At 42.4% G+C, this 25617-nt stretch overlaps 1 protein-coding gene across 1 annotated transcript in view; it reads left to right on the plus strand.

Annotated features, from left to right (window-relative positions):
- The first annotated feature begins 2504 nt into the window (after positions 1-2504).
- The window catches only part of Ints8 (integrator complex subunit 8), a 47689-nt gene continuing 24576 nt past the window's right edge, over positions 2505-25617 (plus strand). The window contains exons 1-13 of the mRNA XM_075966977.1: positions 2505-2767; positions 3864-4038; positions 7491-7631; positions 7871-7942; positions 9651-9702; positions 11821-12003; positions 12858-12965; positions 14776-14931; positions 17490-17590; positions 18232-18373; positions 21725-21795; positions 22509-22684; positions 23517-23650. Of these exons, the coding sequence (XP_075823092.1) occupies positions 2638-2767; positions 3864-4038; positions 7491-7631; positions 7871-7942; positions 9651-9702; positions 11821-12003; positions 12858-12965; positions 14776-14931; positions 17490-17590; positions 18232-18373; positions 21725-21795; positions 22509-22684; positions 23517-23650 (1641 nt within the window). The 5' untranslated portion in view covers positions 2505-2637. The remainder of the gene's footprint in view (positions 2768-3863; positions 4039-7490; positions 7632-7870; positions 7943-9650; positions 9703-11820; positions 12004-12857; positions 12966-14775; positions 14932-17489; positions 17591-18231; positions 18374-21724; positions 21796-22508; positions 22685-23516; positions 23651-25617) is intronic.

Raw genomic sequence — 25617 nt, forward strand, 5'->3', positions numbered from 1 at the left:
TTCTATCCCTTTTTCTCTCTCTAATATCCCTTCCCACCTCATGTTGTTTTACAGCTTTTATACCCCAACAGAATATTTCAGGTAATACAAGAGCCAAAACAGTTGCAATCCATTTTTCAAGTGAATGATTATAGGTAAAAACATGCTTTTCATCTCCCTCACATGATTACAGGCGAAAAACAAATAATCCCAGGCACCAACATACATTCATACCCAGGCAACTTGTTATAGATTAACCATGTGGGCAAGCAAGGTGTTTTTGTCAGGTCTTTTACTGGCAGACTGTGTTTTGCAGTTACAAAGAAAGGGCCAATTACTTTATTACTCATCTTGAAAGGTAATCTTATAAGGAATCTTAAAGAAATCACAAACCTAAACTTTTATATATGAAAAACAATCAGTCAGCTCTATTTTAAATCTTTAGGGTACACATCTAATCATTAATAGTTTTTTATATCAGGAGATTGAGGACTTAAATGGGTATAAGGAATTAATCATCACCTTTGGTCATCAACCAAACCTAGCAAAGAGAGCACATCAGCCAGTAATAACTGGGCTGCTTTGTTCTTGTTCCCTGACCTTAAAGAGTTCCACATTAAACTCTGTGCCTTTCTAAAACTTTAGGTTGTCTTCTTGGGGCTTTTCGCTGCAAAGTTATTTAACAAAAACATCTCAGTCTAACTTTGCTATTTTCAAAGCTTTCAGCTGTGATGTCTTCCGAGACCTGTGAACACATTTCCCAACATTAAGGTTAAAAGAATTTAAGCTATCTGGGCTACTGGGACCCAATTTTTTTATTTTTATTTATTTTATTTTATTTTTTTTTATTTTATTTTTTGGTTTTTTGAGACAGGGTTTCTCTGTGGCTTTCGAGCCTGTCCTGGAACTAGCTCTTGTAGACCAGGCTGGCCTCGAACTCACAGAGATCCGCCTGCCTCTGCCTCCCGAGTTCTGGGATTAAAGGCGTGTGCCACCACCGCCCGACTTTCTTTGTGTGTTTTAAATCACACGAACGCTTATGACTTGAAAGCGAAAGAGGTTCCTATGACTGTTTCTCCCCAGGCCCAGGTAGCCGACTTCCCACTGCCAGGAGGGCTGCATTCTTCCCTCTTTCCCTCTCTGCAACCAGAGCAACCAGAAAATGTCAACAAGGATGTGCCTGTTCAGCCATTTTCTTCACCGAGCTCATCTGCCACTGTAGAAGGAAGGCTTTTAACTTTAAAGTTTAAAGGAGGAGGGTGGAGTTGCCATTTAAAGGCAGAATGACTCAGAAACTCGGCTGTGGTTCAATGTGGCAATCAGTGGTGGTGCTTTTGTTTCGGGTAACAGGTCTCTCAGTTCTCCGGTCAGTGACATAATTGTCTACAAGTAATACAAGATAGAAGCTTAAGACATTGCCATGACTTCATAACAGTTTTAAATCTTTTGCTGTTTTATAAAATCTATGGCAAAGCTGGGCCTAGTTGCAAAGACCTGCCATTCCAAATATTCCCTAGATGACGTAAGATCCATCCCCAGAATATTTATACAATGGTTTTTACATATTCTGTATGTCGGTGGATTTTATTTTCTTAAAGAAGTATAAGAACAAAACACACAAATACCCACAAAGAACCCACAAGGAACATGATGACCTCTAATCTCAGGGCTTTGGAGGCTGAGTCAGTAAGATCGACTCAAGTTCAAGTTCAGCCTGAGCGACAAAGCTTCAGGTCATTCCGGGTTACAGAGTGAAACCCTGCATCAAACAAAGAAAAACAAACAGGAAGAGAGGCATCTAAAAGAAACTGACTAAATCTGAATTTACTTCTGTGTTTCTCAGGGTCCCCTAATGAAAGCAATCGTCTTTAGTAATGCATCTCTGGGAAATTTTCTACGGAGTGGGTGCAGGACAGAGGTAGACGTTGGGAGTTTTTTCCCCATCTCTCTCCAGGAGCTATTTCGGCTAGATCAGCTGGCCAGTCAGCCCCCAGGATCCCAGGAACTCGCTATGAGGACGAATCTGTCCTCCAACTTGAGGGACCCTTCGCAAATGCGGGGTTTTTCAGGCTGGCCCCACCAGACTTTGCTCCTTAGTTCTGTGGGGGACAGAAAGGCGGCAAATGTCAACGTAGGGCTTTACTATGCCTACTGGAGATCTGAGGAGCATTAACTAGGTGCTGAACACCTAGAGCTCGTCCGGAGAAGTCGCAGACAAGTTGCATCTAACTGCATGCGCTCTTCATTTGGAAAACGGGGCGAGGAGATACGTGGGAAGGAATCTCTGAAAGGGAAAGCACCAGAGACAAAACAGCTAGATCTGGTTCCGTTTTTCTGATTACGAAGCCATCGAAATCGCTTCATTTTCTCAATGACCTGGAAAGCCCCTTGAGAGTCGAGCTTCACCATAAGACAACGCCATGGCCGCGCGGGGGCGGAGCGATCTCTTGCTCCCGCCCCTTCCCTCTGAATTCCAGCAGCGATTGGTCGAGAGCGCGGCGAGTCGCGAATCCGGGGAGGGGCTCGGGCAGGCCCCGCCGCCATCTTGAGTCGTGCAAGGCGTCCGGACGTTCCGAGGGGATCTGGGGAGGACCCAGGCCTCCGGTGGGGGTCAGGTTGGAGCCGGGAGGCGCTGGGAGCGGCGGCGGCGGGGGCAGGATGAGCGCGGAGGCGGCGGACCGGGAGGCGGCCACCTCCAGCCGGCCCTGCACCCCGCCGCAGACCTGCTGGTTCGAGTTCCTGCTGGAGGAGTCGCTGTTGGAGAAGCATCTGCGCAAAGCCTGCCCGGGTGAGCGGGCCCCTGCGGGCGGCGGGCGGGCGTGGTCCCGGGCAGCTGCGGTCCCCGGCGGCGGCGGTCCCCGGACCGCGGGCGTCGCCGCCGCCGAGCGACTGAGGAGAGCTCCAGACAAGGCTCTCCCGTCTACCGTGCTCCTCACGACCCACGCTGGGGCCGCGTCGCTGCAGTCGCACTGCCCCGGAGCCTGGCTCCCTGAGGGGAGAGCGGAGGAAGCCATCCGTCCGGCGTTGCCGAGCTCTGAGGCAGCCCCCAGCCTTAGGTTTTTGTCTACTCAGCCAGGGCATTGTGCTCTTCATTGTATGACCCCGAATGGAATAAAATAAAATTCCCGAAAGCAGGAACTGCTGTGCAGTCGCCGGGTGGCTCTTGGATAGGGATACCAGTGCTTGCATGAATGTTTCTGGGTAGGGGCCATGCTCTTTCCTGGCATTTTTGGAAAGATACAACGTAAGCTTTAGTTTGCTCAGTTCTAATGCAAATTTGGTCTTACTTGTATGTGACTACTTTGTGAAAAGTTGGCATCGTTAGGTAGGCAGTTTTATTATGTGTAGAGCTTTCTTATTGGCACATTGTTTAGGGCTTGCAGGGTGCCAAGCCTCTACTTAGCTTTTTATATCACTTCCCTTACTTAGTGAAGTCTTCATGTTCTGTGATGTAAGAGGCATTAGCCTCTACTTTTCATTGTGGGGAACAGCGGCAGAGACATAACTAAATAAAAGACCCCTAGTTGTCAAAACAGTAGTTCTGCAGCCCGCATTTCGTTCCTCTAATTAACCCTGTCCTAGGATCAACTGGGAACCTGGAATTCTTCGAGAGAAATGCTTTGTTCTGAACTAACTTTCTTGATCTCCTCTTTTTCTCCCACTCCCTCCCTCTAGTATTGGGAATTAAATTTAGACCCTCTTGCATACCCGGGGGAACTGGCAATCGCTGAGCTGCAACTGTCCCTGAAGTTGTTGGCAGTGTTGTGTCCCTGCCCCGCCCCCAGCCCTGACAGATCCCCCTGCAGGCATCACCCGCTACAGGGACTCCTTTTGCACGTTTATAATGAAACCTAAGAATTCATTTTCTTTCTTTTAACTCCTAGATCCTGCACCAGTTCAGCTTATAGTTCAGTTTTTGGAGCAGGCTTCCAAACCTTCAGTCAATGAGCAAAACCAAGTCCAGCCTCCGCCTGATAACAAGAGGAACCGAATCCTAAAGCTTCTTGCTCTTAAGGTTGCTGCACATTTGAAGTGGGATTTAGACATCCTGGAGAAAAGGTGGGAGTTTGAATAGCATTCCACTGGACACCGTAGATGCTAGGCTAGTGTTCTCACAGTGACTCAATTATTTTAAATAATTTTAAATATTCAAACATTTTAAAAAAGATATAAGAAAGTGTTTAGCCGGGTGGTGGTGGCGCACGCCTTTAATCCCAGCACTCGGGAGGCAGAGGCAGGCGGATATCTGTGAGTTCGAGACCAGCCTGGTCTACAAGAGCTAGTTCCAGGACAGGCTCCAAAACCACAGAGAAACCCTGTCTCGAAAAAACAAAAAACAAACAAACAAAAAAGTGTTTAAAACTAGATGTGTGTGTAGTTGCAGCATCTTGAGACTAAGGCAATAGATTCCCGGGAGCCCCCAGTTTAGAGACCAGACTGGACAGCTTGGGCTTACTCATACCATCCTGCCCAAACAAAGCAGGGACTTGACAGGATCATTTGAATAGTAGATGAACCACCTTTAAAGTTTAGATGTTTTCTGTCAGTAATGAGGAAGGGCTTCTTCCCTCTAACTGAAAAGTGAAGTCAGGGCCTCAGGGGTCCTGGGCCAGGTTTTACTGTGAGGCTGTAGACAAGCTAATTATTACCAGAGGTGTGGTAACAGGAGAATCCAGACTGCAAGTGTTAGGAATGTTTCAGTTGATCTAAATAATCAGAGGCAACGAGTAGATTAGTGATCAATGTAATGGATGATTTATTGTTAGATAATTTGGTTAGTGTCAGTTCCTCCTTCCCATACTGTTAGCATTACTGCTGGAATCTGTGTTTCTTTGCTTACAAGCAAATGCCTTCAAGGCTGTGTTTGGAAAGTTATTTGCTTTCATTCTTTCATAATTGAAAAAAAAGAGACACTGAAAAATTTAGAAAGACGGAAGTAACATTTTAGGCTGAGCTTTGTCCTCCTTTGCCCAGTGTCTTGTTTATAGGGCCAGAGACCGAACATGGACCTCAGTAGTGCTAGGGGCACACTGCCACCATGCCGCCTGCCCGCCTTCCTCCATTTTTATTAGTTTTTTAACAAAACTATTATTATTATTATTTTTTTTTTTTTGAGACAGGATTTCTTTGTGAACAGTTCTGGCTGTCCTGGAACTCGCTCTGTAGACCAGACTGGCCTCAAACTCACAGAGATCCGCCTGCCTCAGCCGCCCATTGCTGGGAGTAAAGGCGTGCTGCTGGCTTGTTGAGAAAATTTATTTGAACATTTCTTTTTTTTTAGATTTTCTTTATGTTTATGAATGCTTGACCTTCATATGCACATATGTGTGTGACCATGTGAGTGCCTGGTGCCTTCATTGGTCAGAAGGTCAAATTCCGTGAACTGGAGTTATGGATGGTTATGAATCACTGCATGAGTGCTGGGAATCCACCTAGGTCCTCTGGAAGAGTAACAAGTGCTCTGACCACTGAACAGCCTCTCCAGTATGCAGAAGATCTGTGTACCCACTCCGACCCTGAACTGGCTATGTAACTGAGGAGGATCTTGCTTTTCCCTCCCAAAGTGCTGGGATTATTCATATCATATTTCCTACGTTTTAAAATAATGTTATCATACCCTGTATAATGTTTTCATTTATTTCTTCGGGTAATATAACTAGTATTAACTAGTTTGATATGGTGGTGTATAATTCATAATCTCAGCACTTGGGAAATTGAGGGAAGAAGAGCCAGTGGTTCAAGGTCAGCCTGAGCCTTTTAGTAAGAACCCTTCTCAATTCCGTACTTCCTCTACAAAAAAAAAAAAAAAACTGCACAGTATCATTAACTGTTCCTCATTGACACTAATTTAGCTTGTTCCCGGTTCTCTCTCTCTCTTTGTATACACACACACACACACACACACACACACACACACACACACACACTCGCGCGCGCGCGCGCGTGTGTTTGTGTATTTGGTTGGTTGGTTTTTTCAAAGTAGGGTTTCTCTGTGTTGTCCTGGCTATCCTAGAACTCATTCTGTAGATCAGGCTGGCCTCTAACTCAAAGATCTTTGCCTCCCTGGGATTAAAGGCATGTGTCACCACCACAAGGCTTTTTTTATTTATTTTAATTAATTTATTTTACGTATATGGGTGTTTTGACAGCATGTGTGTCTGTCTGTGCACCACATATGTGCCCGGTGTCCTTGGAAGTCAGAAAAGGGCTTCTGATCCCCTGGGACTAGAGTTACAGACGGTTGCTAACCACCATGTAGGTGATGGGAGCTGAACCTGGGTCCTCTTTAAGAATAGCCAGTGCTCTCAAAACCACTGAGCCACTCTCTAGCCGCTGTTGGAAGTTTTCTACCCTAATAGTCTATCATGTCTTAAATGTTTCTGTCTAAGCATGAGTTCACTGTGCAGCCCAGGCTGCCCTCATTCCCCTCTCTGTTTTGCAGGTGAGTGTCCCCACCCAGTTCCTGAGCGCTTGTACTTCAGTCAATATAGTCTTTCAAAGCACTTTTTCTACCATATGTTCTTCAGCATTAAATACAGTTTTTAAAAAGTAAATTGATTATTTTGTGGTTGAGGCATGATCTTAAGTAGCCCAGGTTAGTCTCAAGCTCTGTAGTGAAGGATGGCTTTGGTCTCCTGCTGTCTTGCCTCTGCCTTCCAAGTGTGGGACTGTGTGTGTGTGTGTGTGGTGTGTTAATAGTCTACAGGAGACATACCTCTCCATGGTAGTGTATGCAGTGTTAAGGCACACACGGCTTATATGAAACAGTTGGAAAATTGAACACCTGCTGGGTTTTTCTGGTTCTGGGAATCAAATCCATGACCTGCTGGACAAATAAGCTGCTGTTGGCTACACCCAGCAGTAGTATTATTGGTTATTTGATGATAATCAAATGTAAATGATTGCTTCTTTTTCTTCTTTTTTTGGGGGGTGTGGGGTGGGGTGGTGATGGGTGGTGTTATTGTTCACACAAAGTTTCACTCTATACACCAGGCTGTCCTCAAACTCAGACATCCTTATATGACTGCCTCCACAATACTAGGAAATTAGATTTTTTCTCTGAAGAATTAATACTGTTATTTTGTCACGAATTCACCTTTTGCAGGTGTGGTGACTATATCTGTTAAGCCAACGCCTTGGAGGCCAAGACGGGCAGCTGCCTGTTTGAGGCCAGCCTGGTTTGCATGGCAGGCCCCTATTTGAAAAAAGGAAGGGTAAACATTTTAGATGGGATCTGAAATCTTTAAATTTGGGTTGTAGGTAAGAGTGAAAATGAAAGACTGATCACTAGATCACTAGTTGAACAGTTAAAGGTGTGTGGTACGTGCTCAGTATGGGTTTTGCCACTTTTGTATTGTGAGCCCACAGTAAAAAGTTTTGAGTCTACCAGGTAGATAGATCTGCAGATGCGATCCTTGAACAGCGTAGTCATTCGCACTCATAGTAGGGTTCGTATTCTCTGTGGCTTGTGCAGCTATAACACGCAGACATGCCTCTCTGCTTCTCTTAAGCCTGTCTGTGCCGGTGTTGAACATGTTGTTGAACGAGCTGCTGTGCATCAGTAAAGTGCCCCCTGGGACCAAGCATGTGGACATGGATCTGGCAGCCCTCCCCCCGACCACGGCCATGGCCATCCTCCTCTACAACAGATGGTGAGCAGCCTCCTACCTTGAACGCTGCCGTTCAGGGCCATGCTTTTGAGGATCTCCTTTTGTCCAGGGATCTCTCTAGGCATCTTTGGAACTGTGCACTTGGAAGTGGAGGCATTTTTATATATGGCTATGTAGATGAAAAGCACGCTGCTGAAACTGGGGATGAAATCTAACATTTATTAAGTTATTATATTTGTTATGTTTGAACTGACTTTTTATTGTTTACCTCTTTTCTTTAGGGCAATTAGAACAATTGTTCAAAGCAGCTTTCCTGTCAAACAGGCGAAACCTGGGCCTCCTCAACTAAATGTGTGAGTTGTGACACATTGTGATTTAAGGATGTTGTCCAGAGATCATAGAGCAGAGAGCGGATGGAGGGCCTGCATGGAGCTCAGGCTTGGAGGAGTGACGGAAGAATTTTTCCATATAACTAAGTTGTCTTTCATGTGTATTAGTTTTGTACCTGGGGAAATTAATATTAGTGTTAGCAGTACAAAGTTCATGACAAAAGCTTGATGGAATATGGAGACTTAAATCCTTTCATAAATTCTTGGTGGCCGCTCATCCCACTAGGGAGCTGGACAGCTTAGTTACTGGATGTGAGTGGAATTGCTTCCTTACACTCAGAACAGAATAGACTTACTTATGGCCTAGGTCTGAATGCTTAGCTGCTAGCTTTGGGACTTGGGCCAAACTGCAGTTGAAGGAAGCTTCTGTCAGTGCAGATGACTTTTACTTCATGAGCCGGGATGCCAAGGAAGAAAGGATGGAGCAGGGCTAATAATTACCCCGGGGGCACACCCCAGTGTTCTGCCACCCGCTACTTCTCTCACTTCCCAGAGGTCAGCAGTACATCCCAGAAGAGCATCTGTGGAGCAGGACCTTTAAAAACTTACCTCTCGAGGAAACTGCTAGTATTTAAGTAACAGTAACATGCATGCTAGGACATAAAAAAAATAACATAGTTCTTTGTAATGTGACACATTCTCTATTGCTATTTTTTATTTTTATTTTTGGTATTTTTGAATAGGAACTCACTATTAAATCTGGCTGGCTTAGAACGCAATAATATAGACCATGCTGGTCTTCTTTTTTTTTTTTTTTTTCTTCCGATTTTCGAGACAGGGTTTCTCTGTAGTTTTTGGTGCCTGTCCTGGAACTAGCTCTTGTAGACCAGGTTGGCCTCGAACTCACAAAGATTCTCTGCCTCTGCCTCCCGAGTGCTGGGATTAAAGGCGTCCACCACCACCGCCCGGCCCAGGCTGGTCTTGAATTTGCAGAGATCCTCCTTCCATTGCTTTCTGAGTGCTAAAATTAAAGACTTGTGCTACCATGCCCAGCTTCTATGCCTATTTTTTTTAAAGATTAAATTTTATTTTTATGTTGTTGAGAATTTTCCCTACATGTATGTAATTGCACCATGTACATGCCTGGTGCCTTAGGCCAGAAGATTTGGATCCCTGGGACTTGAATTATGGTAGGTTGTGAGACATCATGTGGGTACTGGGAACCAAACCCCAGTCTTTTGGAAGAACAGCCACTGCTTCTAACCACTGAGGCGTCTTTCCAGCCCCCTCCGTGGCTCTTCTTTAAATAAACGAGCTTTTGTTGTCAATAAACTCTATTATTCTTTTTGTTTCCTTCCCTCCTCCTCCTTTCTCTTTCTTCTTTCTTCCTTCTCCAATAGGAGCTGGTAGAATTTTGCAGCTTGATTGGCCTTGAAACTCCTAGTCCTCCACTGCTCAAATGCTGGGCTTAGAGGTGTGTGTTATGCTTAGCTAGTTTTACTCCTGAATGAAAGTTTAGGGGTTTTATGTAAAGCAATTGAGGAGGTCCTGATAAGTTAATGATTATCATCATAATCTGTGCTTTTATTTGTTTAAACAAACAAACAAACCTGTTAGCTGTTATTAAAAAAAATAAAAGCTTCATGCTGAAGAATGATAGCCTTAAATTTGGACTTCTGCAGTCTTGCCTTGAGAATTGTATCTCAGTGCTCTTGTACCTTTGTTCTTTTAGCATGAATCAGATGCAGCAGGAAAAGGAGCTAACAGAAAACATTCTGAAAGTGGTGAGTACTGGCAGTCACTGCAGTGTCAGGGTAGAGGGAGAGGTGTGTCTCTGATCTTAGCTGTGAGAGTGTTTCAGAGGGCTAAGCACAGGGGTGGGGTTTTCTGTAAGCATTTAAGAAGGGGTGTGTGTATATGTGTGACTGTGTCTGTTTTGCTTTTATGAGACAGTCTTATCATGTAGCCCTGCTTGGCCTCAAATTTTCCACTTAGTCAAGATGTCTCTAATTCGTTATCATCCTACCTCTACCTCACAAGTGTTAGGATTACAGACACTTGTTACCATTACTTGGCTTCAATTGTACAGTTTTCAACACTATCGGCACAATACTTTATCATTAGTTCTTTTGTTGTATAGTTTATGATATTTTGACAGATATTGTTTAAGACGTGTTATGCTTAGCTAATATTGTTAAAGGTTTTTTTTTCCTTTTTTTTTTTTTTTTTTTTTTTTTTGGTTTTTTGAGATAGGGTTTCTCTGTCCTGGAACTTGCTTTGTATATCAAGCTGGCCTCGAATTTACTGAGATCCACCTGTCTCTTCCTCCCGAGTGCTGGGATTAAAATTGTGTGCCACCATCACCCGGCTAAAGACATGATTTTTATTGGACTAGGAAGTGGCTTAGTTGGTAAAGCTCTTGCTGTTTAAGCAAAGAACCTGATTCTCAGCTCTCATGTAAAAGCCAGATGTATTAGTGTGCCTGTCTATGGTCCCCACACTGGAGAAATGGAGACAGAAGGGTTACTGGTTTCACTAGGTAGTTTTTCTGTTTGGATTGGTGAGCTCCAGGTTAATTGTATCTTATCAGAAACTAAGATGAAGAGTAATTGAGAGAGACTTCCGCCATCACCCTCTGGCCCTGACGTGCATGCATTCTTGTGTGCATACGGTCATACATACAATGCCAATGTCATTCTGTATACTGAGTTCCCAGTACTCTGGAGGTAGAGGGAGGAAGAGCTGGAATTGAAGGCCATCCTCAGGTATGTAACAGGTTTGAGGCTAGCTGGGCTATGTGAGGGCTTGTCAAGAAAACAAACCTCCCCCCCCCAAAAAAAAACCCAAAAAACATTCAAGCTCACCCTCAACTACATAAGAAGGCCAGCCCTGTCTCAAGAAAAAAAGAAACGCTAAGAAAATAAAAAAGTTGATTTTTTTTGATTATCTTATATTCTTTGTAGTTCTTAAAATTTATAGCATGACAGGGAGCAACTGAGAGGAGAGGAGAGAGGGAAACTGGCTAGGATTTAAGATAATTAATTAAAAAAATTCACAGCAAATGTGGAAAACAAAAGACTGTCAGAGAATTATAGCAAATCTTGGATGTGTGCATGTGTGCTTGCTAGGCTCAAGCCCAAGGCCTCCTGATGCTGGGCAGTGCTGTACCTCTGAGCTGTATGCTACATGTTACCCCATAGTGCTTTTGTAATGATTCTTATATTTTTAGTGTTTTCATTTGTTTGTGGCTGTATGTATGTCTGTCTGTGTCTGTGTGTGCATGACTGTAGGTGTCTGCAGAGGCCAGAGGTGCCAGATCCCCTATGGAGCTGGTGGTTGTATGTCACCTAATGTAGGTTCTGGGACTCAAGCCCACTGGAAGAGGAATACATGCTTAACTGCTAAGCCAGCTCTCCAGTTCCCCATATTTATTGTTTAATCTCCTTAATGTAAAAGAAATGGGAGATCATGTATAATTTCTGTAAGTATTTAACATCAAAGTGTTCTGAAGAAGGTAGGGTGTAAGTATCAAAAAGTAGGGATAAAAGAAAAAAATCATACCTATGTGAAACAAATACACAGTGGTGTTTGTAATATTTTGAATAGAGAAGCAAAAAGCCTGTGTCGTATTGTTGCTATGTAGTACCTAGTAATACAACTTTGCATAGTGAAGTGTAAATTAAAATCAAATAGTGCAGATCTTTCCTGTATTTTGTTTCTAACTTTACAACAGAACGTACTGTACTTTTAATATTTAAGATTGTTACTTCAGGAAGTAGTTGTACCTGTTGAATTATCTCTTGTTTTAGTACATGAAGCTACTAAATATTTTGTAAAAAATGTTTTGGTTATTATAATCAGTTACTGTTGTTACAATTTCATTTGTGTATTGAATTTTGTAGCTAAAAGAACAAGCTGCTGATTCTATTTTGGTCCTGGAAGCAGCCTTGAAATTAAACAAGGATCTGTATGTTCACACTATGAGAACTCTAGACTTACTAGCCATGGAACCAGGCATGGTGAATGGAGAAACAGAGAGTTCTACAGCTGGGTTGAAAATCAAAACTGAGGAGATGCAATGCCAGGTATTTCTTTCTTTACTTAGCCATTATATTGGAAGTTGCGTGTAAGACCTTTATACTTTTGTTAGATGTATTTCAGTGATTTTGATTTGAGTACTTTTTTTTTTTTTTTAAAGAAACGAGTTCATTAATAGAAAGGTTGGCCTGGAACTTGCTTTCCTTTAGATCAGGACTTGCCTTGAACTTGTGACTCTCTTGCATTAGCCTCTTAAGTGCTGGGATTATTGGCATGCACCACCATATATAATCTATTAGATTTTTATTGGCAGTTATATCTTAGAAGTCCCCCCCCCCCCGAGATAGGGTTTCTCTGTGTAACATTCCTGGTTGTCTTGGACCCCTCTCTGGAGACCAGGCTGGCCGTGAACTCACAGAGAGGCCACACCTTTAATCCCAGCACCCAGGAGGCAGAGGCAGGGAAATCAAAGTTATTGTCTATTAATATTTCTTTTGATTATGGGTTTTACTTGTCTTTTTTCTGTTTTCCTGCCATTATACATAAGTTTGAGATAGGCCTGGTGTTGAGGCCTTTAATCCCACACTCAGGAGGCAGAGGCAGGTGGATCTCTGTGAGTTCCAGGACACCAGGGCCACACAGAGAAACCCTGTCTCAAAACAAACAAAATAAATGGATAAATAAATTTGAATTTTATTAACTTTTTTTGGTTGTTTGTTTTTGGAGATAGGGTTTCTCTGTGTAGGCCCTGGCTGTCCTGGAACTTATTAAGTAGAGCAGGCTGACCTGGGGATCACAGAGACCCACCTGCCTTTGCCTCCTGAGTGCTGGAATTAAAGATGTGTGCCACCATTTCTTGGCTTGTCAATATTTTAAGCAAATTGTTTTGTTATCATTTCAGGTGTGTTATGATTTAGGTGCGGTCTACTTCCAGCAAGGCTCTACAAATTCAGCTGTCTATGAAAACGCCAGAGAGAAATTCTTTAGAACTAAAGAACTAATTGCAGAGGTGAGTACAGCCATAATGATACATGGTATTTGGTCCCTTAAAAGCCTATATGGTTTTTGACTTAACTTTTTCTAAACAAAAGCTGAGTTTGGTGCTAGAGTGTAACTTACTTGGTTTTTAAGACAGTTTGACTATGTGGTTCTGGTTGGCCTGGAACTCACAATGAAGACAAGGCTGGTCCAAGTGCTGAGATTAATAGATTGGTGATAGCAAACTCAGTGTTGGGGTACGGCTTCAGGTAGAATGTGTTTTTAGCATGCACAAGTCCTTTGGTTCAGTCCCAGTGGCAACAAACCAGTGTACCCAGTGTAGAAAATTTGGAAAGTTAAAAATAATAATATAAACTAACTTTTAAAAATGTGTATTATTTCCTTGTTATCTTGGTGTCTTTTCCTGTTGTTGTGATAGAATATCCAAAAGCAACTTAAGAGAACAAAGTTGATTTTGAGTTTGAGGTTCATTATGGCAGGGAGTCAAGGCAGTAGGGACGTGAAACAGCTCTTCCTCTTGTCCAGTGTCAAGAAGTAGAGTGCAATGTACAGTGCAATAAAAGCAATAAAAAAAAGGTAGAACTAGCCAGGTGTGGTGTGCACACCTTTAGTCCCAGCCCTCAGGAGGCAGAGCCAGCCTCATCTTTAGAACAAGCTGCTTTTTAGAATCCAGAGAATTATATTCTAAGAGGAATAATTTATCTTTTCAGTTAATTGCCCAGTGTGTTTCTATGTCTGGGTGGGTATGTGCACGTGAGCGCTGGTTCACCTGGAGGCCAGCAGATCATGCTTGGGGCCCTGAAGCTGTAGGTGGTTGTGAGCCACCCATCATGGGTGCTGGGAACCAAACGCAGGTCCTCAGGGTGTGCTCTTACGAACCAAGCCATCTCTCCAGCCTCAGATGGTTGAATACCTAAATTTTTTACTATTTTTAAGAACCTGGATTTTTTTATTTTATTTTATTTTTAAGACAGGGTTTCTCTTTGTAGCCCTGGCTCTCCTGGAACTCTGTAGACCAGACTAGCTTCAAACTCAGAGACCCGCCTGCCTTTGCCTCCCAAGTGCTGGGATTAAAGGTGTGTGCCACCACCACTTGGCTGGAAAAATCATTTTAATTTCCTTTCCTCGTTAGAAAAATTAATTAGAGCCAAGTGGTGGCGCATGCCTTTAATTCCAGCACTCGGGAGGCAGAGGCAGGCGGATCTCTTTTGTAGTGGGCAGATGCTCTCTAGCGTGGAGCTGTATCTCTAGCGCTAGGCTTACTCTATCTAGAGCAAGTAGAAATTGCTAATTTTATTCAATTTTAGGTATAATTACTTAAAATTCATTTAAAAATGTCTTTAGAAACATTTCTGATAGTAACATTTCTAATATTTTTTGAGAGAATATTACTCTTTTTATTATCTTTTAAATCTGCCTGAGGTGTGGATTTCCAATGTAGGCTAGAAGAGTGGTCCCCACTGGTGCCTCGTTTGTCACACCCCTGAGGAATGATAAATAAAATAGAAAAGCAAAGGTCCAAGCTATGACTAGTGAGGTGTTGTGGATCACATCAGTCTGTCTTGGGTGTTTTGTTTTGTTTTTTTTCCAACACTAGAAAGTTGTTTTTAGCTCAAGGGACAAGCAAAAGCAGATCATAAATTGCACCTGGTCACTGGACATTGTTTTGCTGAAAACATTTAACCTTGTCAATATTTGTGGTTCCTTCAGTTTTGAAATTTTCATTATCGTGTTCTTGTACTGTTAAGATGCGCTACGGAGTACTAGTCTGTTATGTATATTTCATTAACGGGTAATGATATATAACTCTTACTTTACAGATAGGTTCATTATCTCTTCATTGTACCATAGATGAGAAGCGCTTAGCCGGCTATTGTCAAGCGTGTGATGTTCTTGTAGCTTCCTCTGGTAATAACTCTCAGCAGTTGACTCCATATAGTCAAGTCCACATTTGTTTACGGTCGGGCAGCTATCAGGTAAGATGAGATGGGATCATAGCGGTGTAGTTCAAATCCTGCTGCCACCCCTGCTGACTTTCCCTTTTTAAGATTACCATGAGACTTGGGTGAGTCATACATGTGTTCACTGCTACCGACAGAAAAGCTTGCCTGTCTTAATCACTCCTCTCGGAAACTGTGAGAACTGTCAAAACCAGAAGGCCAAGCTTTGAAATGACAGGGAGTGAGGGAGCTTTGTTCTTAGGAATCCGAGGTCTTAGCTGTGTCTCAGCACAGCTCATCTGCCCCCTCAGCCCTGGACAGGAAGAAGAGCGCAGTGGTTTGGTCAGGTGGATGTTCTCTAATGAGCTCCCTGTCAGCAGCCTGTTACTGTCTGAGATTATAGTTAGTGTCCTGTCTGCACGCTTGTTCTTCGATTTCTTCTTTGTTTGTTTTGAGTCAGAGTCTCTTTGTTTTGCTGCCCTGGCTGCCCTGGAACTTAATATGTAGACCAGAATGGTCTCGGACTCACAGAGCCTGTGTCTGTTGGGATTAAAGGCATATGCCACCGCATCTGTCTATCCTGTGCTTTTTAATGAAAGTCACTAGCAGTGAGTTTGTGGTGGTGAAGTCATTCTAAGAATGTTATCATCCCAGCCATGCCTTTTTTGGAAACAGCAAAATGAGACAGTCAGGCTTAACTGTCATCAGTTTTTTTTTTTTTATGATTTTTTTGAGACAGAGTTTCTCTGTGTAACAGCTCTGGTTTATAGAACTCACTATGTAGATCAGGCTGACCTTTAACTCCTAGGGATCAAAGGCATGCATTAGCACTGCCTGGCTCCCAATTGAGTTTTTATTCCAGATTTATAATTCACTATCTTCATCTAAAATGTCATTTCTTCATCCATCCAAAAATATATGGAGAGGAAGATTGTAACTTGTATATTTTCTCCTTTTTCTCTTGGCCTTTTTTTTTTTAATACTTTGTGTAGGGAGAAAATTAAATGTTTTTGAAGGTGAATAATAGGTGAATTAAAGTGGAGATACCATTCAGCTACATCCCAGCAATACAGGCTTATAGGCCTGTATAGGTCAGGATCTGTTAAAGCGGTGGTTCTTAACCTGTGGGTCTCCACTCATTTGGGGATTAACCCCCTTTCACAGGAGTCACACATCAGAGATCCTGCATAACAGATGTCTACATTACGCTCCATAACAGTAGCAAAATTACGCTTACAAAGTAGCGATGAAAATAATTTTGTGTTTGGGGATTGTAACACTGTGAGGAACTGTTTTAAAGGGTCATAGCATTTGGAATGTTGAGAACCACTGCTCTAGAGTAAAATATGGATTATAAGAAGACCCTTAATTTTTTTTTTATTAATAAAAAGAAACCGGGCACGCCTTTAATCCTAGCACTAGAGAGGCAGAGGCAGGAGGATCTCTGTGAGTCCGAGACCAACCTAGTCTACAAGAGCTAGTTCCAGGACAGGCTCCAAGGCTACAGAGAAACCATGTCTCGAGGGGGGGTGAAATCAGCTGGGTGTGGTGGCATGTATCTTTAATCTTAGCTCTTGGAAGGCAGAGGCAGGTGGATCTCTGAGTTCAAGCCCAGTCTGCTGTACATAGTTCCAGGACAGCCAGGACTGCATATTAAAAAGCCTATTTCACCATCCCCTTCATGTGATAAGGTCTATGCAAATAAGACCATCAGAATCTTCCTCTTAGACAAGCATGCTACTTCCACGTGCTGGAGCTGGTACATAGATAGGTATAATGGTAGCTAGGAAGGGGAAGGGCGATGGTGTTGCAGCTTTGTGATGTGTCACAGTTGCATAGATAGAAGTTTCGTGCCTTTCAGATGTTGTATTTAGGATTTTTTGTTGGCTCTTCTTATTTATTGAGGTGAACTTTTGCTTGTGCAGTTCAGCCTGACCTTCACTTCTTTTTGCCTCAGTCTTCCAAGTTAGGGGTGATTGGTAGCGCTCTTGGCTCAGGTGTGGTGTGGTTTTTTGTTTTGTTTCTAGTTAGATGCAAAGACGTCATTAATTTGTTTCTCTCCTGCTTCTCACTTGTGGTTCATGGTCTTTAACTTTGAAAAAGGAAACTACTTCTGTTCTTAATCTAATTTTAGAAATTTTGGAAGAAAATAGTTCTCCAGTATTTTTATGTTTTCTTTAACTCAATGTATAGCTTAGGATGACATTGAACTTGTGGTCCTCCTGCCTCTACTCTGCTGTGCTGAGATTACAGGCATGTGCCACCATCCTCAGTTTTATGTAATGCTGGATATTGTGTTCAGGGCTTTGTCCATGCTAGGCAAACAAGCATTCTGACAACTGAGCTACATCCCTACGCCATAGAAAGAGAGACTTACATGGATCTAATCTACATGAGAAGTAGAAAAAGACAAGATCTCCTGAATAAATTGGGAGCATGGGGACCTTGGGAGAGGGTTGAAGGGGAGAGGGGAGGCGGGGAAGGGAACAGAGAAAAATGTAGAGATCAATAAAAATCAATAAAAAAAAGAAAGTACATCTTAAAGGAACTGCCTTGTTGTTTTACTTGGATGCAATTTTTTGTTTTTGTTCTAGGAGGTAGTGCAGATTTTCATTGAAGATAATCTAACCTTCACTTTACCTGTTCAGTTCCGGCAGTCAGTATTGAGGGAGCTCTTTCAGAAAGCTCAACAAGGGTAAGCTAAAAAATTAGTTTTGATCTTTGAGTAACGGAAGGAGTACTTTGTGAGTTATTAAATCCCACTTGAAAATTACCTGTCTCTCATTGACATTTTCACTTTTGCTACAAGGGACACTAACGTGGTTGTGGAGACTTTTTTTTTAAATTACTTGTTTTATGTATACGGATGGGTGTTTTCCTTGCTTCAGTGTCTGTGCACCTTGCATATGCCTGTGCCTCAGAGTCTGGAAGAGAGTGTTGGATGCCCTGTACCTGGAGTTCAGACAGTTGTGAGGTGACATTGAATCCTTGTCTTCAGGAAGAACAGCTACTTCTCTTAATCACTGAGCCAGCTCTTTAGCCCCAGTGGAAACATCTTAAAGTTGTTTCTCCTAGTTTCTTCTAAAAGTGCTTGCGGTGAGAAAGTTACTTGGAGCACAGTTCTGTTCTTCTGCTCAGTCTTTAGAAGTCAGCTACCTTTCTGTCTTTTTTTTTTCTTTTTTTGAGTTGGCATATGATATTTATTAGCGTGCCTGGAGATCCTAAAATGTTACTTCTCAAGAAGAAATGGTTCCATCTTTTTAAATTTTGTTTTGTGCTACTTTTCCCATTTTATAATAAGAAGAACATTGATGTTTCTGCTTTTGTGTTCTGTAGAAATGAAGCTCTAGATGAGATCTGTTTTAAAGTGTGCATCTGCAACACAGTACGTGATATTCTGGAAGGCAGAACAGTCAGTGTCCAGTTCAACCAACTGTTTCTTAGACCAAACAAAGAAAAAATAGAGTTTCTCCTTGAGGTAAGGCATTTCCCCTGCAGTAATAGATCATTGCTCTGTGTTTACCAGGGGCGTCCAGTACTCTCTGCTCTGCCTCCTGCCTCTGTTCTCTGTGATATATGGTTGACAGTGTTAACAGATTGAGCAGCCACTGCCTCTCCTCATCCCTTCCTCCTCCCTCACATCCTTCTTCCTCTTTCCTTCCTCCACTTTGCCCTCCTCTCTGCCCTCCTATCCCTCTTTTCCTTCTCCACCTTTTTTCCCTCCTTTTCCTCTTTCCTGCCTTCTCTTCCTCCTCTTCCTCTCCTCTTTTTCCTCCTCCCTTATATCTCTTCCTCTTCCTCTCCCCTTCTCTTCATCCTTATCTCCCTTCTCCTCCCCAGTTTTGCCCGCCTTTTTTTAAAGACTGGATCTTGCTGTGTAGCTCAGGCCTCAGATTCAGTTCTTCTGCCCAGCATCCCAGTGGTGAGGTAGGCAGTTGCCATCACACTGTGTTTTGCTTCATCTTCAGACAGATCTTCCTCCTTTACCCCTTGTTCTTTATACTTGGTCCTTCTTGGTCTTTCAGTGACGTTTCTCCTCTGCTGTAGTTAGGACCGACCTCACCTTAAGGTTCTGCCTTTTTTTTTTTAGAGAATAATTTGTTTATTTATTGAGACAGTAAACTTATTTATCAAGACATAGTCCTGCTATATACACCAGGCTGTCTTTAAACTTACAGAGTACCATTTGTCTCTGCCACCAAAGTGATGAGACCACATTTGGTCTAAGATTTGTTTATTTCCTGTGTGTTTGCCTGATTTTATGTGCACCATGTGTGCGCATGTGTCAGCAGAGGCCTGTAGATCCCTTGGAGCATCAGATCCCCTGGAACTGGAGCTCTTACAAGCAGCTGTGAGCTGTCTGTTGTGGGTGTTGGGGAGTGAACCTAGGTCTTCTACAGTAGCAGCAAGTGTTCTTAGCTGCTGAACTGCCTCTCCAGTTCCCGAGGTTTTTGTTGTTTGTTAGTTTTTTGAGGCAGGGTCACTACATAGTCCTGCCTTACCTTGAATCTCCAGAAATTTGCCTGCCAAAGGGCTGAGATTAAAGGCACATGCCACTGTGCAACTTCAGCCCCTAATTATTAATTAAAAATATTAATTTTTAAAAATGTTTTATCATATTTATTTACATTTTTGTATATTGTATGTGTTTGTGTGTGCACATGCAATTGCACAAAAGTAGAGTCAAAGAACAAGTTGTTGGTTGGAACTCAGATATCATGCTTTGTCAAGCTTCTTTACCTGATTTGCCATCTTGCTAGACCTAAAGACTTGCTTTTATTTATTTAGGTGTCTGTATGAGCCTATACACATAGGTATATACAGAGGTAAGAAGAGGGTGTTAAGTGTTCTCTTCTGTCACTCTTTACCTAAACTTTTGAGTCAGGGTCTCATTGCTGATCCTTGAGCTTGTGTTTTCTCCACTTTGCTGGAATCCAGTAGGGGCCAGGGGTTCTCCTGTCTCTGATCCCATGGAGCTGGGTTCACTGACCTTGTGTGAGGGCTAGAATCTGAGTCCTGGTCATTAGGACTTTCAGTGTAACTGTTGAGCAGTTTCTCAGCTTTCATATTTTCGTTGTTTTGTTTTGTGATAAAGGCTGACTGTTTACCTAGCCTGGGCTGGCATCAAACCTGATATCTTCCTGCCTTGACCTTCCTAGTGCTGGGATTACAGGCATCTGCTCCCTTGCCTGACTTTAAATGTGGGTTAGTATGGATTTGATGCATTGATTACAGGCATAATGAACTTTCTACATTTTTATATCCAACATTTTTTTTAATATTTATTTATTTATTTATTATGTATACAATATTCTGTTTGTGTGTCTGCCTGCAGCCAGAAGAGGGCATCAGATCTCATTTCAGATGGTTGTGAGCCACCATGTGGTTGCTGGGAATTGAACTCAGGACCTTTGGAAGAGCAGGCAATGCTCTTAACCGCTGAGCCATCTCTCCAGCCCTATATCCAACATTTTTGCTAATCTCTTAAAAGTTTTCTTTTTTGGACTGGAGATGTTGCACCATTGGTAGAAGAATTTTTGCTTAGCATGCCCTGGGTTCATCCCCATCACCATATAAAACTGGTTGTGCTAACACAAGCCTGTAATTCTACTACTGAGATCACTGCTGGAGAAGTTCAAGGTCATTGTCAACTACAAGACAGATTGGAGACCACCTGGAATATATGGGATCCTGTTTCAAAAAGAAAAAAGAGAGAATGAAGAAAGAAAACAATGGGCACTTTATACAATTAAAAATCAAAAAACAACTAAAAAAAGCATTGTAACTTTATTTAAATTTCTCAGTCTAACTAATCTCCTGTCATAGGTACTTGGACTCCTACCTTTTTTGAGGGTGCTTGTCAGTATTTTTCCCTCTTACGTATTAGAATTTTTGAAACCTAGTAGTATAAGACAGATCCTGTCTCCTATAAAATAACTTAATGTGCCAAGTTATTCTTAATTACATATGCCTGAACTTATGAAAATGATCCAACTCTGTTTTTGATGGATTCTTACCTTGACTTTTGTCTTAAATTACTTAACCAAATCAGTGATTAGTGATTGTGTTTGGTAGGGTTTCTTTTGCTGTAAAGAGACACCATGACCGTGGCAGCTCTTATAGCGGAAGAACGTTTAATTGGGGTGACTTACAGTTCGGAGGTTCAGTCCAATATCATCATGGTGGAGTGCAGCCTGACGTGGTGCTGGTGCTGGAGACTGAGAGTCTGTCTCACTGGGTGTGGCTTGAGCCTATATGAGACCTCAAAGCCCGTCTCCTCGGGATATCCTTCTGCCAGCAAGACCAAACCCACTTCGACAAAGCCAAACCTTCTAATACTGCCACTCTCTTTGTGGACCAATTTTTTTTTTTTTTTTCGAGACAGGGTTTCTCTGTGGTTTTGGAGCCTGTCCTGGAACTAGCTCTTGTAGACCAGGCTGGTCTCGAACTCACAGAGATCCGCCTGCCTCTGCCTGCCGAGTGCTGGGATTAAAGGCATGCGCCTCCACCGCTTGGCTTGTGGACCATTTTTTTTAAAGCCACCACAATGATTGAAACATAGAAGTTCAGTTGTTCAGAGCACTGGAGAGACAGCTCAGTGGTTCAGCATACTGGCTGCTCTTCCAGAGAACTCCTAGCACCTACATGGCCGCTCAGAACTGTCCCTGCAGTTCCAGGAATCCATCCAGCACCAGCTTCTGGCCTCTGCAGGTGTCAGACATGTACATGTTGCCATCCAAGCTAAACATCCTACACATGAAGAAAAAACTAAAACTTCAGTTGTTTGTAATTCTTGAATAACTCAAATGAAAATTACTCAATTCTCTAGGTATGTTCAAGATCAATAAATGTAGAAAAAGCTTCAGATTCTTTGAAGGGAAACATGGCTGCTTTTCTTAAGTAAGTACATTTTTCTTTTTTTAAAACTTGAAACTTAGTTTCATGAGGAAAGTGTCTTTTTTAAAAAGACATTTTAGTTTATAAATTTTACATGTGTGCATGTATATGTATGTATATATGTATGTGTGTATGTGTGTCTGTGTGAGCGCGTGCCGGGGTGTGTATGTGGATGTCACTGGACAGGCTAAAGGACTCTGTTTTTTGCTTGTACCGTGTGGGCTCTGGGAATTAACCTTGGCTTAGCTGCAGTTGCTTTAACCCTCTGAGCTATGCTGACCCTGCACCTCTCACTCCCCTACCTTAGCTTTTAGTGTTGGAAATAGGGTTTTGCTATGTATATCACAGTTATCCTGAGACTCATAGTCCTGTGACCTTGAGTCCTGACTGCTACCATTGTGAAAAGGCGCGTGTGTCTTGTGATCCTGGGGGTCAGTCCCGGGACTTGCACATGCTGATGGGCTTCACTCATAGCATTTATTCGTTTGAGTCTGGGGCTCACCATCTATTCCAGTTGGCCCAAACACCAGTTCTCTTTACTCTGCTGCTCAGATGCTGAGATTACGGGTGTCCACTGCGTGCCTATCTTATCACATAATGTATGAAATGATGGATTTTTAAGGTGGCTTATAAAAGTAATTGGTTGATAGGAATGATTTTCCCTACCAAAGTTTGCACTTTTAAAATGTAAAGTCTTGTGTTTCTCGCTGCTGTAGGAATGTGTGTCTGGGACTGGAAGATCTGCAGTACGTCTTCATGATTTCTTCACACGAGCTTTTCATTACGTTGTTGAAAGACGAAGAGCGAAAACTGCTTATTGATCAGATGAGGAAGAGATCCCCTAGAGTAAATCTGTGCATTAAGCCTGTGACTTCATTTTATGATATCCCAGGTTAGACCTATTCTGCTAGCTCACGTTTTGATGCTGCTCAAGTTAATGCTAAGATCTTCCTAAGGCTTCTCTGGTATTTCATTTGGTATTTGAGTGATTAGTAGAAACCTAACCTGTCTGCTGTGGTCGGATTTCTGCAGGAACAGTTTTTGGTTCTCAGCTGAGCCAGAGGCTGATGGAGATTTGGGTGTAGTTCATAAAAGGGTTTAGCTGAGGATAGACCCAAACAGAAGCTACTGCTAGTATACTCTCGAGGGTAAGAGTACAGATGGTGCAGGGTTGATAAGGGAACTGGGACCAAAAGGAATCATGATTGTCAGTCAGTATAGCTGTGCTGTCAACTGCTGACTTAGCATTAGCTTTGAAAATTTCATTTTTATCTTATTTTACTTTTCTCTCATTTATTTATTTGTTTGTTTGTTTATTTTATTGTGTATACAGTGTTCTGTCTGCATATGTGCCTACAGACCAGAAGAGGGCATCAGATCTCATTTCAGATGGTTGTGAGCCACCATGTGGTTGCTGGGAATTGAACTCAGGACCTTGGGAAGAGCAGCCAGTGCTCTTAGCCTCCGAGCCTTCTCTCCAGCCCCTTTGCTTTATATTTTTAAAGATGCATTTGCATTACTAAGCACATACAAGTTGTGGTAGGTTTTCTGTGTGGGAATAAAGTTATACAAAATTTGAGTTATATAAAATAATTCCATTTTCAAAATGGTTTCTAATTTTAAGATATTTCACATATATGCCTTTTCTCTCAGTTGTATCACCCTTAAAATTTTACATTTAACTTTGAGTTTACTCATTGCTGAAATGGAGCTCTCTTCCTTAGCTTCAGCAAGTGTCAACATTGGCCAGTTGGAACATCAGCTTATATTGTCAGTAGATCCCTGGAGGATTAGACAGATCTTAATTGAGTTACATGGTATGACTTCAGAGCGACAATTTTGGACTGTGTCCAGTAAGGTAAGAAACTCTCTGTTAAGAATAGGTATGAATTTCGTTGTTTCATTCTGCATTCTAGGAGGAATGCTATTTTTTGACTTTTTTTATTTAAAATAATAAGGACCCATTTAATAGACTTTCATATGACCATAATTGGAACTAGAGAGAAAAAAAGGGAAAACACACACAAAAGTCCAGTAACATGAGCAGTGGGTTTTTATTCCACTTGTTGTCTAAGCTCCTCCATGCATTTTAAACACAACTGTAAATGTAGATAAAATGTGTGTTATTTATAGGACCTTCAAAAGGGTCAAAGCTTTGTGGTCTGTTTGTTTCGGTTCTGAGAACTGAACCCAAGTCTTCACTCACTCTTGGAAAACTAGGCCACTGAGGTATAGCTCTAACCCCTGCATTTTATTTATTTATTTATGGTAATTTTTTTATTCTTTGAGAATTTCATGCATGTATAGAATGCCTCCCAAGTGCTGGGATTAAAGGCCTGCGCCAGAATTACCAGGCTTTTTCTTCTTTTTATAGCTTCTTGAACCCAGCTCATACCGCCCTATGTACTGGAGGATGGGCCTGCAGAAAGCTCCCCGCTCTAACAGCAGCCTGTAACCACCAATAGTTCTCAGCCCTGGGTGGGAGGTCTCCGTCAGTTCCTCTCCAGCTATGCTGGGGTTTGACTCATTCGCTCTCTTGTTGAGTGTTATTTCCTGCCGGGTGTAGGGCTACACCTTTACTCCCCTCACGCTAGGGCGGAAGCAGGTGGATCTCTTGAATTCCGGGCCAGCCTGATCTGCCGAGTGAGTTTCAGGACAGCCAGGGCCATAAAAACACTCACCTATTTTTTTTTTAAATATTTATTGATTTATTATATATACAATATTCTGTCTGTGTGTATGCCTGCAGGCCAGAAGAGGGCACCAGACCTCATTACAGATGGTTGTGAGCCACCATGTGGTTGTTGGGAATTGAACTCAGGACCTTTAAAGGGGAGCAGGCAATGCTCTTAACCGCTGAGCCACCTCTCCAGCCCTATTTTTTTTTTTTTAAAGACAACTTTGCTTTGAAAAAAATAAAAACACCCTGGTGGTTTTACTTTTTTAATATTATCTTGATATCTACAGCTTCCACTTTGGAATTTAACTTCTTTATAAGACTTTTTTTTTTCTTTAAACTTTCCTGCATGAAATTAAGTTTTAAGGTAGCATTTCAAGCTGGAAACAGGTGCATACCTTTAATCCCAGCACAAAAGAAGATTGAGTAGGAACATCAAGAGTTTGGGGCCAACTTATGTTACAGACTGAGACAGGTCTCAAAATGTAGTAAAAATAAAAAATACATAAAAAACCTTTTTCAGTGGGCTCTAGTTTCTAGGGCAAAAAGCAGTACCTACAGGAGAAAGCTCAGGTGATATGGTTTGCTTGTGAGGCTAGCCTTTTGCAGCCGGACCGGCTCTGCAGCCTTCCAGCCTTCCATGGTGTTTCTAGCTCCACACCCTGGTGACTCCCTTTAGGAAAGGCAAACCTCAGCCTGCAGCTATCTCCACCAAACCTCAGCCTGCAGCAACAGCAAACCTCACACTGCAACCGCCTCTCTCCACCAAACCCATTGCAGTGAGTTCTGTCTCCACCCAGCCATATCACTCCTATTCTCCACTTCCCTAGACTTGGGATTATTGGCGAGCGCCACCATTGCCTGGCTCCCAAGTCCTGGGATTAAAGGTGTGTGCCACCACTCCCTGGCCTCTAGTGGCTTAGCTCTGCACTTTGATCTTCAGGCAAGCTTGATTTGTTAAAGCACAAAATATCACTACCATTGTTGTTTCTTCTTTTCAAGACAGTTTCTCTGTGTAGCCTTGGGTGTTCTGGAACTAACCACGTACACCAGAATGGCCTTGAACTCAGAGATCCACCTGCCTTTTCCTCTTGAAATTAAGGGTGCAATATTTATTTATTTTTTGGTTTTTCGAGACAGGGTTTCTC

This window comes from Microtus pennsylvanicus, chromosome 3, assembly GCF_037038515.1.
Source record: "Microtus pennsylvanicus isolate mMicPen1 chromosome 3, mMicPen1.hap1, whole genome shotgun sequence".
NCBI lineage: Eukaryota > Metazoa > Chordata > Mammalia > Rodentia > Cricetidae > Microtus > Microtus pennsylvanicus.